The sequence below is a fragment of the Pristiophorus japonicus genome, chromosome 2 (assembly GCF_044704955.1).
Source record: "Pristiophorus japonicus isolate sPriJap1 chromosome 2, sPriJap1.hap1, whole genome shotgun sequence".
NCBI classification, from domain to species: Eukaryota; Metazoa; Chordata; class Chondrichthyes; family Pristiophoridae; genus Pristiophorus; species Pristiophorus japonicus.
Genome location: NC_091978.1, coordinates 330,428,877 through 330,443,956, shown reverse-complemented (window position 1 = coordinate 330,443,956; position 15,080 = coordinate 330,428,877). Strand labels below are relative to the sequence as shown.

The window sequence follows — 15,080 nt, the reverse complement described above, 5'->3', positions numbered from 1 at the left end:
GGAAAAGACCAGACTAGTTATAAGGGATATGATTGTGAATCCTTGGAAATTATTGGATCGTTTTTGAATACTAAATTTTCTTTTGATAATTTTCACATCAAGAAATTTCTTTAATATTTTTGAAGTCTGGCAACTATGAAACTGAAATTTACCCACTCAGAATTCAAATTCCAGAGGAGCTGCAAATTCATTGTGTTGCATGTAACCCCCATCTTCTGCGGGGCAAACACTAGTTACAGTTCTCCTGCATCTCCCAACATGGGAATGTGGAGGCTGAAGGAAAGAAACCCTTTCCTGTAAACCAAAGGAAGTAAGAAATGTGTGTAGCAAATGGAACATTCTTTTTCCAATATTGGTTTCTGTTGCTGTGTAATACATAAGATTTATTAATGTTTAATCTTTGGCTGTGATCCACAGAAATGAGTGTAATCAATTCACCATCAATATTGAATGTTATGGAAAATGAGTAAAACACAAGGAACCATTGAATATTTTTGTGGTGATGATAGTTGCCGTTTTTAATCTTCCACCTCCTTTAATTTCTTTCTCGCTTTTTTTTTGGTTAGATCATAAACCACTTGCACCTATCGGTTGGATGATCAGCAGCAAGGCTTCTCTGTGCTGTTCTTGAACTGGCCACTAGGTGGTGGACAAAGGCAACCTGATGACAACTTGGTTTCAATTCTTTTTCCCTCAGCAGAGCAGCTGAGGATGACCATTTAATGCAGAGCCATATCTCGGCACTCTGTGGTGTATTGCACTGGAGTCCCTTATCTTTTTTGCAAAAGACAAGGTTCTAGTATTTGTGCTTTTCAATGAAACTAATGAACTTGTTTTTTCAGGTGATAGGAAAAATAGTGTTCCATGCCTCAACACATTTCTACTACTGTTAATTGTCACTGGAAATTAAATAATCTAATCTTTTTGCAGTGTTTTATGAAAGCAAGAACTTTCATTTGATATAGCACCTTTCATGACCTCAGGCTGTCCCAAAGCGCTTCAGTCAATGAAATACATTTGAAGTGTAGTCAACTATTATAATGTAGGGAACACAGCAGCCAATTGATCCACTGCAACATTACACAAACAGCAATGAGTGAAATTATCAAATGATCTGTTTTAGTGAGGTTGGTTGAGGGATAAATATTAGGCCAGCTCAGTGGGAGAGAACTACCCTCTTCGAATAGTGGTATGGAACATTTTGTACACCTGAGAGGACAGACAGTATCTTGGTTTAACATCTCACCAGAAAGATGACCCCTCCACTGTACTCCCTCAGTACTGCACTGAAGTGCCAGCCTAAATTATACACCATAGTCTCTGGACTGGGGCTTGAACCCATGACCTTACTCAGAGGTGAGAGTACAACTATTGTGTCGAGGCTGATGCCTAAAAGTTCAATTATACCACATGGTCTTATCTTCGTTAAGTATTTCCATGCATTTCAGGGAGATTGTATCAGTTTAGTTCCCATTTTAAAAATTGGACATTTTCATCTGACCTATTATTGTGACTAACGTCTAGTGTAAGCAGACTAAATGTCGGGAAACAGGATTTGACTTGAACTTTTTTGTGGCATTGACAATAACCCGTGCAAAAAGCCCAATTGTGAGCTATGAATCCTTTCCCATGGCTCCTGGTCACTTATTTTCTAATTACATCTTGTGTGGTTGTCATCTCTATTATTTCATTTTACATGAGTTGACATTTAATCCTAATTATCAAAAGCTGTTTTACTTGGAAAATTAATTTGAAGAAGTTGTTCCAAACATAAGCATTCTGTACATCATCCATAAAATTAGATTAATTAATACTGGAAATATAGGACAAACCTAAACTAATCTCTGCTTTTAACTCTTCTTCATGTGCACTTTATTTTATTGATTAATTTGAGCGTGATTTTCATAGTGTCATGAGTTAAGCATAATTTATGATTTGCTCATAAGTCATCAGTTCAGTCCACTGCCTCACTATGGATTTGAAAGTGATGTGCACATAGTTTTATTTCTTGGAAATGGTGATCTTGCATATGGGAGGAACATAAAGTGTAATTATTTGGACTGTTGCTTTTTTTCCTCCCCCAATAATCCTTAAGAATCGGCCACTCCAGGTTTCCTGCCAATCCCCGACCAGCTTCCGTTCACAGCACTGCTTCCAGCACTGATTCACAGGAGGACAGTGAGGAGAACTACGTGGCCATGGAGTCTGCTCCCTCCACAGATGATCCAGTATGTAACCTTCAGATTCATCCATTTTAATATAGTATTGTCATGTCACAGCAGAGAAACTGGGTATATGGTGCAGTACAGGTATAGAGTATTAGAAGAACTCAGTCAAAAGCTGTCAAAGCAGCAGTAGTGATCATCCTTCTGATTTTACTTGGGTGATATGTTGATTTGATTCTTCTCATTAAACACTTTAAAAAAAATTTAATTCAACTTTAAAGAAAACATACATAGTATCACTGGATGGCCATTTAACATTACTAAAGTAAAGGTAAGAGGTTGGTTCTGGCTGTCTATCTAAATGCTTTATTTTGATCTGGGTAAGTTGTGCCCAGCTATACCTCACTTTTGCTTAAAGGGATTGAAATTGACATTATGTCCCAAATACTGTGGTTGGAATAATGAATTTAGAAGGACTCCTCGTCTATCTTTGAATTCTCTCATTTTGGTTGTATTTCTTTCTCTTTGTTTAAGCACTCTTCATTCTTTCTGGTTCCTTTTAGGATCTGTACTAGAAGCTGACTTGCTTTTATTCTTACTCCTTTTAGGGCAACAAAACTCCTGTTACCTTTTCCAATGCTCTGTTATGTTTTATTAAGTTGTCTCTTTTATTGTTTTGTCTTCAACTGATTGCTTTCCTTCTCTCAGGACCTGTGCTGTTGCATCATGGCTTTTCCTTGGCGTTTTCTGAAGCTTTCTACTTGCTCTGGTTTCTCCCTTTTTTTTTAAGTTTACCATTTCCTTTCTTCCTTTTTCTTCATTTATTTTCAGTGAAGAGTCCTTCTATTGTACTGTTCCTATTACACCCATTGAACGGGAAGTATCAGGAAGGGATTGGACAGAAGAGATGAGGTGGGATGATTTTGGGACGACAGCTTTCATCTCTGTAAGCATCTGTTTTTCTGTAAGACCGTATTCTTAATGGAAAAGGTTTTGTATGTAAAGTAGTGTTCATTTTGGTCAGCCACTCTTAAGCACTCCGTTGAGTTCACACTGTCAATACATTATAGATATCCACAATCTTAAACATAGAGTAATGATGCTGATTGAGGTGTTTTGGAAACTATATTGCACTAACCACTGGACTCTCAACTAGGCAAGCCAAGTCTGAAATGCAATTATCTCAACTAACATCATACTTTAACTTTCCCCTAGGAGAATAGGTTTATTCATTATAAAGGAGGGAGCCTTTCTTGTACCTCCTGATGAATTAACTGAGGTAGGGATGCATGGGTAGGAATGACTGCAGTGTGGATCTAAGGAGGTGACGTGGGAGGGGGAAGAGAGAGCAAAAAATAGTGGTAAAAATTCCTCTTGGGTGATGGGCTTACAGAAAGGAGCAATGTGGTACAGGTTGGACCTCTCTGGTCCGGCACCCTCGAGACCTAACCGGTGCCGGAACAGAGAATTTTCCGAACCACAGGAGGTCACGCTTACCTGTGCCTATCGTGTGTGTGTGTGCGCTGACAGCCTGTGGGCGGCTCCCTCAGCCAATCGCCGAACACACTCACTGACTGACAGTCGCTCCAGCCAATCAAAACTTTTTTTTTAATAAACCCTCCTCTCCTTCAGGCCCAACTACTGCCAAACCACGGATGTTTCTCGACCGTAGAGGTCCAATCTGTTGAAAGGCCCCAGGTGGTCGTAGTGAGATTGCAGTTGTCACACTTGGCATTGTGTTTATATTATTGGACATATGAAATTAGTTTTGAATTCCCGAAGTAACAGCTACCATCTGATACGAGCAAATCCATAAGTTTTGTCATATGTTAATGGCTGCACTAGTTAATTTCCTGCTGAAATCGGATACGAAAGAGCTAATTTTAGCTCGTGTGCACTATTTCCCACCCTAGAGGGCAAGGAGACAAATGAGGTTTCTGTTGCGGACACTAACTAGCCTCTGGGAGGTAGCCAAGTGTTTTTCCCTTGGAGGAATTGCTTAACTTCCATGTTGTATCTTTCAGCAGCCAAGTTAATGCATTTGTACTTAATTTATGCAGGTTCCTGCTATCCATTCTCACTACTTGCAACCAATTGAATCGCTTTTTTCACATTAATTTACCAATTTTAAGATATGTGCCTCCCACCCTGCAGAACTGAGGTGCTCATAGAGCAGGTTAATAGTATGAGAGAGGGGGGAGTTAAGGGAATATAAATATATTTAAGTGCCTTCAGGTGTATTTATAAAGTTATTTACATTTTATTTGTGTGTATGAATTTTTCATAAATTAGCAAGCTAAATATCTTTATTTAAATTTAAAAATGGGTGGTTTCAGCTACTGGTTTATTGCTGGGGTTATTGAACACATTAGATGAATTGCATTATTTTGATGAGAGCTCTCTGTACCACATTCATGGTGTAACTCTCAAATGTGAATTTAAATTCGGAACAATTGCTTTTGAAGCAAACATTATAACACAATAATAAAAACGGAACATGCTGGAAATACTCAGCGGGTCAGGCAGCATCTGTGGAGAGAGAACCCGAGTTAACGTTTCAGGTCGATGACGTTTCATCTCTAACTTTTTCCAGTTCTGATGAAACAGGTTTTAAGCAGGTAGGAGGGGAGGGGAGGGGAGGAAAGAACTAAAGGGAGGGTCTGTGATCGGATGGAAGGCAGGAAAGATTGAATGACAAAAGTGATGATGGTGCAAGGCAAAAGGAGATAGTAATGAGACAGGTAAAGAAACAAAAGATGGGTCTTGAGAAGCTGTAAATGGGAATAGCAGAATCATTATAACACTGCCTGATATTTAGATAGTTGAAAAAAACATAAGGAAATAAAACAATAAAAGAATATTTTCTATTGACTTGAATCGGTAACTCTGTTTTTCTCCACAGATGCTGCCTGACCTGAGTATTTGTAGCATTTTCTGTTTTTATTTCAGATTTCCAGCATTCGCAGTATTTTGATTTTGTGTTAATAAAAGTATATTCTCTAGGCAGCCCTCTGTAGTCTTTGCCGTGAGGACGCCAAGGAGCTATACATTTAATACCCAAACTGTCCACTTGAAGTTGCCTGCATTAGTTGAATGAGCTTTCTCTGTCCTTCATTTGCTAGAGGAGGTACTGCTCGAGGGGAAAAAATAGATTCTCCTTTGATCATTCGACTAATGCTTACTGCAAGGTGGTTTCAGGGGGACCCATTTATCAGACAGGTCTTCCCTCTAACTGGATTATAAAATCGTTTTATTGTATGGCCCTTCAATAACCTTATCAGCAAGCAGAGAGGGCACCTGGATTACTATACAGATGAAATGGTTTTATAAATGGATCATTGATATATTTACACACAATGTTTGACCTGATAGTAGTAATGTGTAATGGTCTAAATATATTTTCAGAAGTAATTATTCTATAATGATGTTATCCACAAGGTAATGTTAATCTATTTCTGTTGTATTGCAACAGCTTGTTGGGGAGGGTTAGCAATACCAAGCTGTACATTTCGACCCCATGGTAATGTTGGATTTACTCTTATTGGACTTTTTTTTGCAGAATATAAAACAAGGAGCATTGCAGTGTTGTGACGGGGGAAGCAGTTTAACGAGATCTAAAGGTGACAAACAACAAGTGGAGTACTTAGACCTGGATCTAGACCCTGGAAAATCAACACCTCCTCGAAAGGTACACTGAGTTTACAGTCCACTACACAATGTTGGAATTTTTCTGTAGTTGGCTACAAAAAAATAACATAATAACCCTGCAGTCCAATTGTGCTGCATTGTACTAGGAGCAGTTAAACATGACTGTAATGCTTTTGCAAAACTTGATTTTTTTAAATGTAGGAATTACCTTTGATTTGGCAAGTCACTGTCCCTCTCATGGAGCCCTGTTATTTTAAATCATCACTCGACCCAGAGATACAGCATTAAAAAGGTATCATTGTTAAAGGCCACTCCCCATGTATGCTGGAACAGCTGTTCATTTACACAGAATTTGGCACTTCAGATCTGCTATAATGGTTTTCCAGAGGTGCCTGAGTTTTGCAAATGGAATACCACCTTGGCAGTGTTGTGTACCCAGCCAATGCTAACTTTTCTTGGCTTGGACACCTCCAAGGTTCTCCTTGGATATTGAGTGGAGTAAAAACTGAATAGTACTGCAACCGTTACAAGGTTTTTTTGTTTAATTTCAGAAAAGCAATGGTACAGGTACAGTAGCAGCAGATGAAAAAGTCGATTATGTATTAGTGGACCAAGAGAGAACACTCGCACTGAAGAACACCAGAAAAGCATGGACTGATGAAAGACAGTCTACAGAGTCGGAGACCCCAATTAAAAGTGCAAAGTGACCCAATGCTGTCCATTTAAATGCCCATCATGCCTTGTTGAGATGCCTTTTTGTTCCTGCCACTAATGGCCTTCTAGCCAGTGTGCCCTACGTGAGTAAGCCAGCGATCAGTTTATGAAGCGGTCAGAAGTGATTAATGGCCAGTGACTCGAGACTTTACATACAAGCAACGTACATCATCAAAAAGGAGAAATTATTGGAGTCAAGTTGATAGCTGTAATTAAGTGCATGTTGAATGATTTTTCATGCATTATTTGCGGAGGCTACCTTTGACTCTGTATGTTAGCTACATTTGGATTTGGAATGCTTTAAGCACTCTAATATATTCATTCAGTTTTTAAATGCCATTTGTAAAGGTTACTTTGGGTACAAGGAAAAGCTATTAGTTACTGCAGGAAATCGGTCTCCAAAGTTGATCCCTTGTATGTAGAAAATAACTTTTGACTTTTAATTCTAGTCTGAATCATGGAAATTCTTAAACATCCCATCTGAAAAGTCTGTTTTAGCTCAACTAATTTTCTAATTTTTAAAAATTGAAGTCCAGGTTTATTTAAGCTAGGTTTAGTTGAGGCAATTTTTTGACACTTTAGATTTAACAAGTAGTTACAGTAGAACTACTAATACATTGTTAAATATCTCTAGAGCAACATTGCTGGCAGTGGCCTTTAGATGACCATTATCAATAATTATCTACAAAAAAAACAAATCCCACCAAATTCCTTTCAGTATTGAAAACAGAATGAACAATAAATGCCAATTGTTTCTCATTCTTCAGTGTATATTTACCGAAATGGCTAATGCAGAGGGAGAACACTCCTGATACAGTCATTGAGTTCATAAATCTGGAAAGTTGAGATTTTAATCCTTGATATGGTTTACATGGCATGGATTTAAAAATAAACTTGCAGAGTGCAGATTCTGCAGGGTAGAGTCTTGCATTCCTTGTCACTGATCCAGAGAGAAACTAGTTTGGTATCCCCAGGCAGCAAGATGGCTCATAATTTTAAACCGAGGTGGTACTTTTTAGCAAATTCTAGCGTGCTTGTGTCCTAGAGTTTTGTTTCAAAATATGCAAGTTCCATTTCAACCATATGTTTTTGAGCCCTATGCAAAAAGTGTACAATTTTTTTGTACTACTTTCAGCAGTAAATTCTCTGAATTTACAGATGGTTGCATTATTGCTTTTGCATTTTGAGAGATCAAGGATACTGTACTTAAAATGTTTTTTTAAATGCCACCTGATGCTTGTAATGGCAATTAAGTTATGCAAAACCCCCATCTCCAGGAGCCACCTACATCATTTCAGTAATATAACCACCGCCTTATCTCGGGAATGTGATAATTATGTTGTACATAAAACCTTTCTCTCTTCATATCACTTATAAAGTGCTTATAAACTGTAAATGTACTAAAAATTACTAACATTTGTATTTACAGAAATTGTTGAAGTCCATAAAAGATTTTATCATAAAACCTTGAATGAATTACAATTTTACGTGTATGTTTGTAGTTTTCCAGCTCACAAGCTTTGTATCTAAAATAAATACCTTGGCTGAAGAACCCTTTTCTCAATGTAAATTGCACATAGCGATGATTACTCATTATAATGAAGCAGTAATATTACTTGTATTTTTAATGAAAGTTATGGAAATGTCAGTCATAATGTAAATGTAAAATTAAATCAATGACAATATTCCACCCAGGGTGTATGAGCTTATTTTCTAGTAATCTGTGCAAATATCCAGATGAGCTGAAATTTATAATTTATTGCACAATTCACAGTAAAATTACCCCCCCCCCCCTCCCCAATGAACCATATGATATTTAGACTGTTTATTCACATTCAGTGACAGTGCAGTGCTTTTTATTAAGTATGTTTGTGTTTTTTTATATATATATATATATATATATATATACATATAAATTTGCTAATTAAATTCTTGCTTGAACACCTTCAGTACAATGTCACTTCGTGTCCGTCCCAGTAAATTCTTCTTTTTATTTAATTGCTTCTACAATACCTAGTGTCTTGATTTTTGGGAGCATCAGCAATGTACAGATGAGTAAATGTTCTGTAAATAGTCAAGCAAATTCTAGATTTTGGTTAAGTATCAGAGACCCTGAAAGTAAAATGTTGGTTTTTCATAAGGATATGTGATGGAGGAAGAAAAACTTGAGGTTTGATCTTAATGTGTGTAGCTTACAGAAGTGAAAATGGAATATCTGTTGCAAATCATTTTACCCTCGGAGCTTCCACATAAACCACTTTAATAGGAAATAATAGTGAAGCAGACTTTAGGGGCAGAAAATCCACACCCCTGGTGTGCACTTCCAGTGTTAGCCTGCCGAAAACTTGGGCTGAGACCCAGATAAACAATTTAGTTTAAAAGCACCAGTTGAGACAACCAATTCCTCTGAACTGTCAGGTGTTTCTCCAACTGAAGCTTTGGAGATGGCTGGTGCTAAAAAGGCTGTAGAAACAAGTGCTGAGCAATCTGTCCATCAGCCCTGAGCAAGGGCTTTATTATTCTATTCTAACCAGCACCTTGATCGAAAGGTCGTCCGAATGTAGACGCAGAGATTTCACCTCAACCAGGGCTTGGAATTACACGGTGTAAATATTGAATACAAAAGCAAGGCAGTCACTTGTACAAGACTTCAATTAGCAGTTTTGGACACCCTATTATAGAAAGAATACTGGAGCTGTGGAAAAGGTTGAACATAGGTTTACTAAGGTAATGCCAACAATGAGAATATAGTAGTTATGATCGGAGACTTTGGAAAAACTAGGATTGAGTTCACTAGAGCAGGTAAAGTTGAGGAGGATCTAATAGTACTGTTAGAGTTTTGAATGGGTTTGAGAGGGTAAATAGTGAAAGGTTATTCTTATGGTAACAGACATAAATTTATTAAAAGCATTAGGTGCAGGGTGGAAGCATTTTTCTTCATGGATGGTCATTAGAATATGGAATGCATTCCAAGTGGCGATTGAAGCTGAGTCAATCTGAGCATTTTTTTAAAGATAAAACACTTAGCGCTCATCGTGTCAATATGTTCCAAAGTTCTTCACACCCAATGAAGTTACATATAGTCACTAGTACTCAGACGAATATATTGGAGAGACACTGAATAAAATGAAAATTCCTATAGTTATTGTATGACATTTTTAAAGTGCTCTTGTGAAATTCCCTTACCTCAATTTTAATAGAGCTACTATTTCATTTATTTCAAGTTGGTTTCAGTTCAAGCCCACTAGCCGAAGCTGTTCACTTTTATCCTTTCTCTCTTTCCCTCCCCAAGCCATGATGTTCTTTATTGTTGAAGTTGCTGCCCCAATATTGATTTGAGATCCTGTATAGCTGTTTTGGTCCAAACTTAGGCAAGCCTTCATTTTGGTTTCAATTTGAGGTAGTTGTTGGTACAGATCTCAGACAATGGTCAACAACTTTTGTAATCAGAGCAGTTTGTCTCTGTTGCACAGACTTTGATTTATTTTATATCTTCTGATTCAAGTGTGGTTAGATCTGGGGGGCATGAGGATGAAAAAATCCAGGCACTTGTATCATAACATTTCTTTGGTAGATCTCTTGAATTTAATGTCCAAATAGCACCAGTTGCCCAGCATCTTTTCCTGACATAAGAACATAAGAAATAGGAGCCGGAGTAGGCCATACGGCCGCTCGAGCCTGCTCCACCATTCAGTAAGATCATGGCTGATCTGATCATGGACTCAGCTCCACTTCCCCGCCCGCTCCCTATAACCCCTTATCCCCTTATCGTTTAAGAAACTGTCCATTTGCTGTCTTAAATTTATTCAATGTCCCAGCTTCCACAGCTCTCTGAGGCTGCGAATTTCACAGATTTACAACCCTCAGAGAAGAAATTTCTCCTCATCTCTGTTTTAAATGGGCGGCCCCTTATTCTAAGATCATGCCCTCTATTTCTAGTCTCCCCCATCAGTGGAAACATCCTCTCTGCTTCCACCTTGTCAAGCACCCTCATAATCTTGTATGTTTCGATAAGAACACTTCTCATTCTTCTGAATTCCAATGAGTAGAGGCTCAACCTGCTCAACCTATTCAACATTTCCTCATAAGTCAACCCCCTCATCCCCGGAATCAACCGAGTGAACCTTCTCTGAACTGCCACCAAAGCAAGTATATCCTTTCGTAATTATGGAAACCAGAACTGCACGCAGTATTCCAGGTGTGGCCTCACCAATACCTTCTATAGCTATAGCAAGACTTCCCTGCTTTTATACTCCATCCCCTTTGCAATAAAGGCCAAGATGCCATTGACGTTTCAGCTAACCAGTTAATCCTGGAGTTACTCACCTCCATGTGTTTCCTTAGAATTCTGTTTCTACCTAATGGTTTATTATACATTTGTGTTGGGTTATTGGGTTAATTATTGGAAACTAAAACTAGTGGCATTTCATTATATAGATGAGAAATCCCTCTGGGGAATAATTCCAACAAATCGAAAGCTTGAAGCAGTAGCATTTATTTCCAGAATGCTTTATAAACCAGCAAATGGTAGAATCTGTCGTTAATGCATAAAAGCTGCAGAAGTAAACTTTGGGCGCTTGCCTTAGAATAAGGTGTTACCATAGTAACACCTAATGCATTGTGGGAGGCTCGTACTTCTAATTTATTTTTGCTTGCTTTTCAGTAGGAAATAAATGTCCTACTAAAGATCCATGGTTGCTTATGTTGCTAAGTGAATTAGATAATCTGAACTATGCTATCTGCACCATCACTTTGCCTGTCAATGGTAATTACTAGTCTCTACAAGCAAACAACTTTGTTTTTATTCTGCTTTTCTTTTCCCATTTTTATATCCATTTAAACTGTTTCAAATGTGCATAACTATTAATTACAATCACACTCCTCTCAACAAAATCCCCCTCTGCCTTTGTACCAGGATACAACTAGCTTGATGTAATACTCTGATCTGATGATATAAGGAAGAAAGACTTGCATTTATATGGCACCTGGATGTCTCAAAGTGCTTTATAGCCAATTAAGTACTTTGAAGTGTAGACACTGCCATAATGTGGACACTGTGCACAGCAAGCTCTGACAAACAGCAATGTGATAATGACCAGATAATCTGTTATTATGTTGATTGAGGGATAAAATAGGACACTGGGATAATTACCCTGCTCTTCTAAATAGTGCCATGGGATCTTTTATGTCCACCTGAGAGCAGACAGGGCTTCGGTTTAACATTTCATCCGAAAGACAGCACTTCTGACAGTGCAGCACTCCCTCAGCATTGCACTGGAGTGTCAGCCTAGATTTATGTGCTGAATGGGACTTGAAACCACAACCTTCTGACTCAAATGAGTGTGTTACCCACTGAGCCACAACTGACACGCAAAAGAGAGGCACATTCAGCAGTCCTGGCAAAATGTGTATTATACTATTGCTTGTAGAGATCTCAACTGATTAGAAAGTTAAATCTTTCTAGACTGGGGAAGTCGGATAAATGTCATTATGGTGACTTAATTAGGATCATGCATAGCTTTCGCTTTATAAAATAGTACTTATTGAATACGTCTTGGGAAAATGAGTGAAACCAGTTCCCCTTTAAAGTTTGATCATTATGTACTTCTCAATTGATTGGGTGGGGCAAAATCATGAAAATAAATGTCAACATGCCCTCTGTATCACTGTGATGATACTACATTCCAGCTCTTCCAAGGTGCAGATAAAGTCTAATCATCCCGAGTGCCAGTATAACCCAGCCCACAAGAAGCACTACACCATAATCTCTGCAAACTTAGCTTCCCTACTGAGTGCTACTAGAGCCCCAGTCACCCCAAGGCAAGTGCATGTACACCCCATGGTCTCTCTCTGCCCCCCTTTAAAATTGTACCATTTAGTTTATATTGCCTCTCCACATTCTTCCTGCCAAAATGAATCACTTCACTTCTTTGTGTTAAATTGCATCTGACGTGTCTATCCACTTCACCAGTTTGTCCTCCTGATGTCTGTTACTATCTTCCTCTCTGTTACTATTTTCCTCACTGTTTACTACATTTGATTTCTTTTCATCTACATACTTTGAAATTATGCCCTATATACCCAAGACCATGTCATTAATATACATCAAAAGAGCAGTGGTCCCAATAACAACCCCTGGAGAACGATGTTGTACACTTCCCTCCAGTCTGAAAAACAATTGTTTACCACCAATTTCTGTTTTCTGTCCAATTTCTTATCCTCGTGGCCATTGCCCCATTAATCCCAGAGCTTCAATTTTGCTAACAAGTCTATTACGTGAACAAGAGAAACCAGGACATTATATAATGGTATGTACTCGAATTGGAATGAAGTGGCTTAGCAAGCCCCTCAGTTGTTTTAAAAAAAACACTACAGAAAACTATAATAACACCACCCAGCATCATACACGTCACTGGTTATGGACACGACAATGGTATACTCAGCCCAGTCAACCCTGCAAAGTCCTCCTCACTAACATCTGGGGATTTGTGTCAAAATTGGGAGAGCTGTCACACAGACTAGTCAAGCAACAGCCCGACGTACTCATACTCACAGAATCGTACCTTTCAGCCAATGTCCCAGACTCCTCCATTATCATCCCTGCATATGTCCTATCCCATGGGCAGGACAGACCCACCAGATATGTCGGTCCAGTGGTATATAGTCGGGAGGGAGTGGCCCTGGGCATCCGCAGCATTGACTCCAGACCCCACGAAGACTCATGGCTTCAGGTCAAGCAGAGGCAAGGAAACCTGCTGATTACCACCTACTACCCTCAGCTAATGAATTAGTACTTCTCCATGTTGAACATTAATTGGAAGAAGCACTGAGTAGCAAAAGCACAGAATATAATTTGGGTGGGAGACTTAAATGCTCATCACCACAAGTGGCTCAGTAGCACTACTACTAATGGAGCTGACTGAGTCTTGGCCTGTGGCAGGTGGTGAGAGAACCAAAAGGTTAGTTTGCAGGTGCAGCAGGTAATCAGGAAGGCGAATGGAATGCTGGCCTTCATTGCGAGAGGGATGGAGTACAAAAGCAGGGAGGTCCTGCTGCAACTGTACAGGGTATTGGTGAGGCCGCACCTGGAGTACTGCATGCAGTTTTGGTCACCTTATTTAAGGAAGGATTTACTAGCTTTGGAGAGGGTACAGAGATGATTCACTAGGCTGATTCCGGAGATGAGGGGGTTACCTTATGATGATAGATTGAGTAGACTGGGTCTTTACTCATTGGAGTTCAGAAGGATGAGGGGTGATCTTATAGAAACATTTAAAATAATGAAAGGGGTAGACAAGATAGAGGCAGAGAGGTTGTTTCCACTGGTCGGGGAGACTAGAACTAGGGGGCACAGCCTCAAAATACGGGGGAGCCAATTTAAAACCGAGTTGAGAAGGAATTTCTTCTCCCAGAGGGTTGTGAATCTCTGCAATTCTCTGCCCAAGGAAGCAGTTGAGGCTAGCTCATTGAATGTATTCAAATCACAGATAGATAGATTTTTAACCAATAAGGGAATTAAGGGTTACGGGGAGCGGGCGGGTAAGTGGAGCTGAGTCCACGGCCAGATCAGCCATGATCTTGTTGAATGGCAGAGCAGGCTAGATGGCCTACTCCTGTTCCTAATTCTTATGTTCTAACCAACATGAGGGGAAAATCTACTTGACCTCATCCACGCCAGTCGCAGATGCATCTGTCCATTACAGCATTGGTAGCAGAGACCACCGCATAGTCCTTGTGGAGTCGAAGACCTAACTTCACAATGAGGACACCCTCCATTGTGTTGTGTGGCACTACCACCGTGCTAAATGGGATAGATTCAGAACAGATCTAGCAGCTCAAAACTGGGCATCCATGAGGTGCTGTGGACCATCAACAGCAGCAGGTTTGTATTTCCACTACAATCTGTAACCTCAAGGTGTAGCATATCCCTCACTCTGCCATTACCATCAAGCCAGAGGACCAACTCCTGAGGAGTGCAGAAGAGCATGCCAGGAGCAGCACCAATTGTACTTAAAAATGGGGAAACTACAACACAGGACTGCATGCATACTAAACAGCAAAAGCAGCATGCTATAGACAGAACTAAGTGATCCCACAATCAACGGATCAGATCAAAGCTCTTCAGTCCTGCCACATTCAGTCATGAATGGTGGTAGACAATTAAACAACTAATGGGAGGAGAAGGCTCCATGAATAGCCCCATCCTCAATGATGGCTGAGCCCTGCACATAAGTGCAAAAGACAAGATTGAAGTGTTTGCAACCATATTCAGCCAGAAGTGCCGAGTGGATGATCCATATCGGCCTCCTGATGCCACCACCATCACAGAAGCCAGTCTTCAGCCAATTCGATTCACTCCATGTGATATAAAGAAACAGCTGAGCGCACTGGATTACAACAAAGGCTATGGGCCCTGATAACATCCCGGCTGTCGTGCTGAAGACTTGCGCTCTAGAATTAGCCGCATCTAGCCAAGCTGTTCCAGTACAGCTACAGCACTGGCATCTACCCAACAGTGTGAAAAACTGCCCATCTATGTCCTGTGCACAAAAT

General features: G+C 39.6%; 1 protein-coding gene across 6 annotated transcripts in view; it reads left to right on the top strand.

Annotated features, from left to right (window-relative positions):
- The window catches only part of gab1 (GRB2-associated binding protein 1), a 281,418-nt gene extending 273,110 nt beyond the window's left edge, over nt 1–8,308 (top strand). For 5 of the 6 annotated variants that reach the window (XM_070872052.1, XM_070872036.1, XM_070872044.1 and 2 more), the window contains 3 exons: nt 2,096–2,228; nt 5,725–5,853; nt 6,365–8,306. In XM_070872052.1, coding sequence (XP_070728153.1) covers nt 2,096–2,228; nt 5,725–5,853; nt 6,365–6,520 — 418 coding nt within the window. In that variant the 3' untranslated portion in view covers nt 6,521–8,306. Of the gene's footprint in view, nt 1–2,095; nt 2,229–2,996; nt 3,112–5,724; nt 5,854–6,364 lie in introns of all 6 variants that reach the window. The other variant, XM_070872027.1, reaches the window with a different exon arrangement.
- Nucleotides 8,309–15,080: the final 6,772 nt, after the last annotated feature.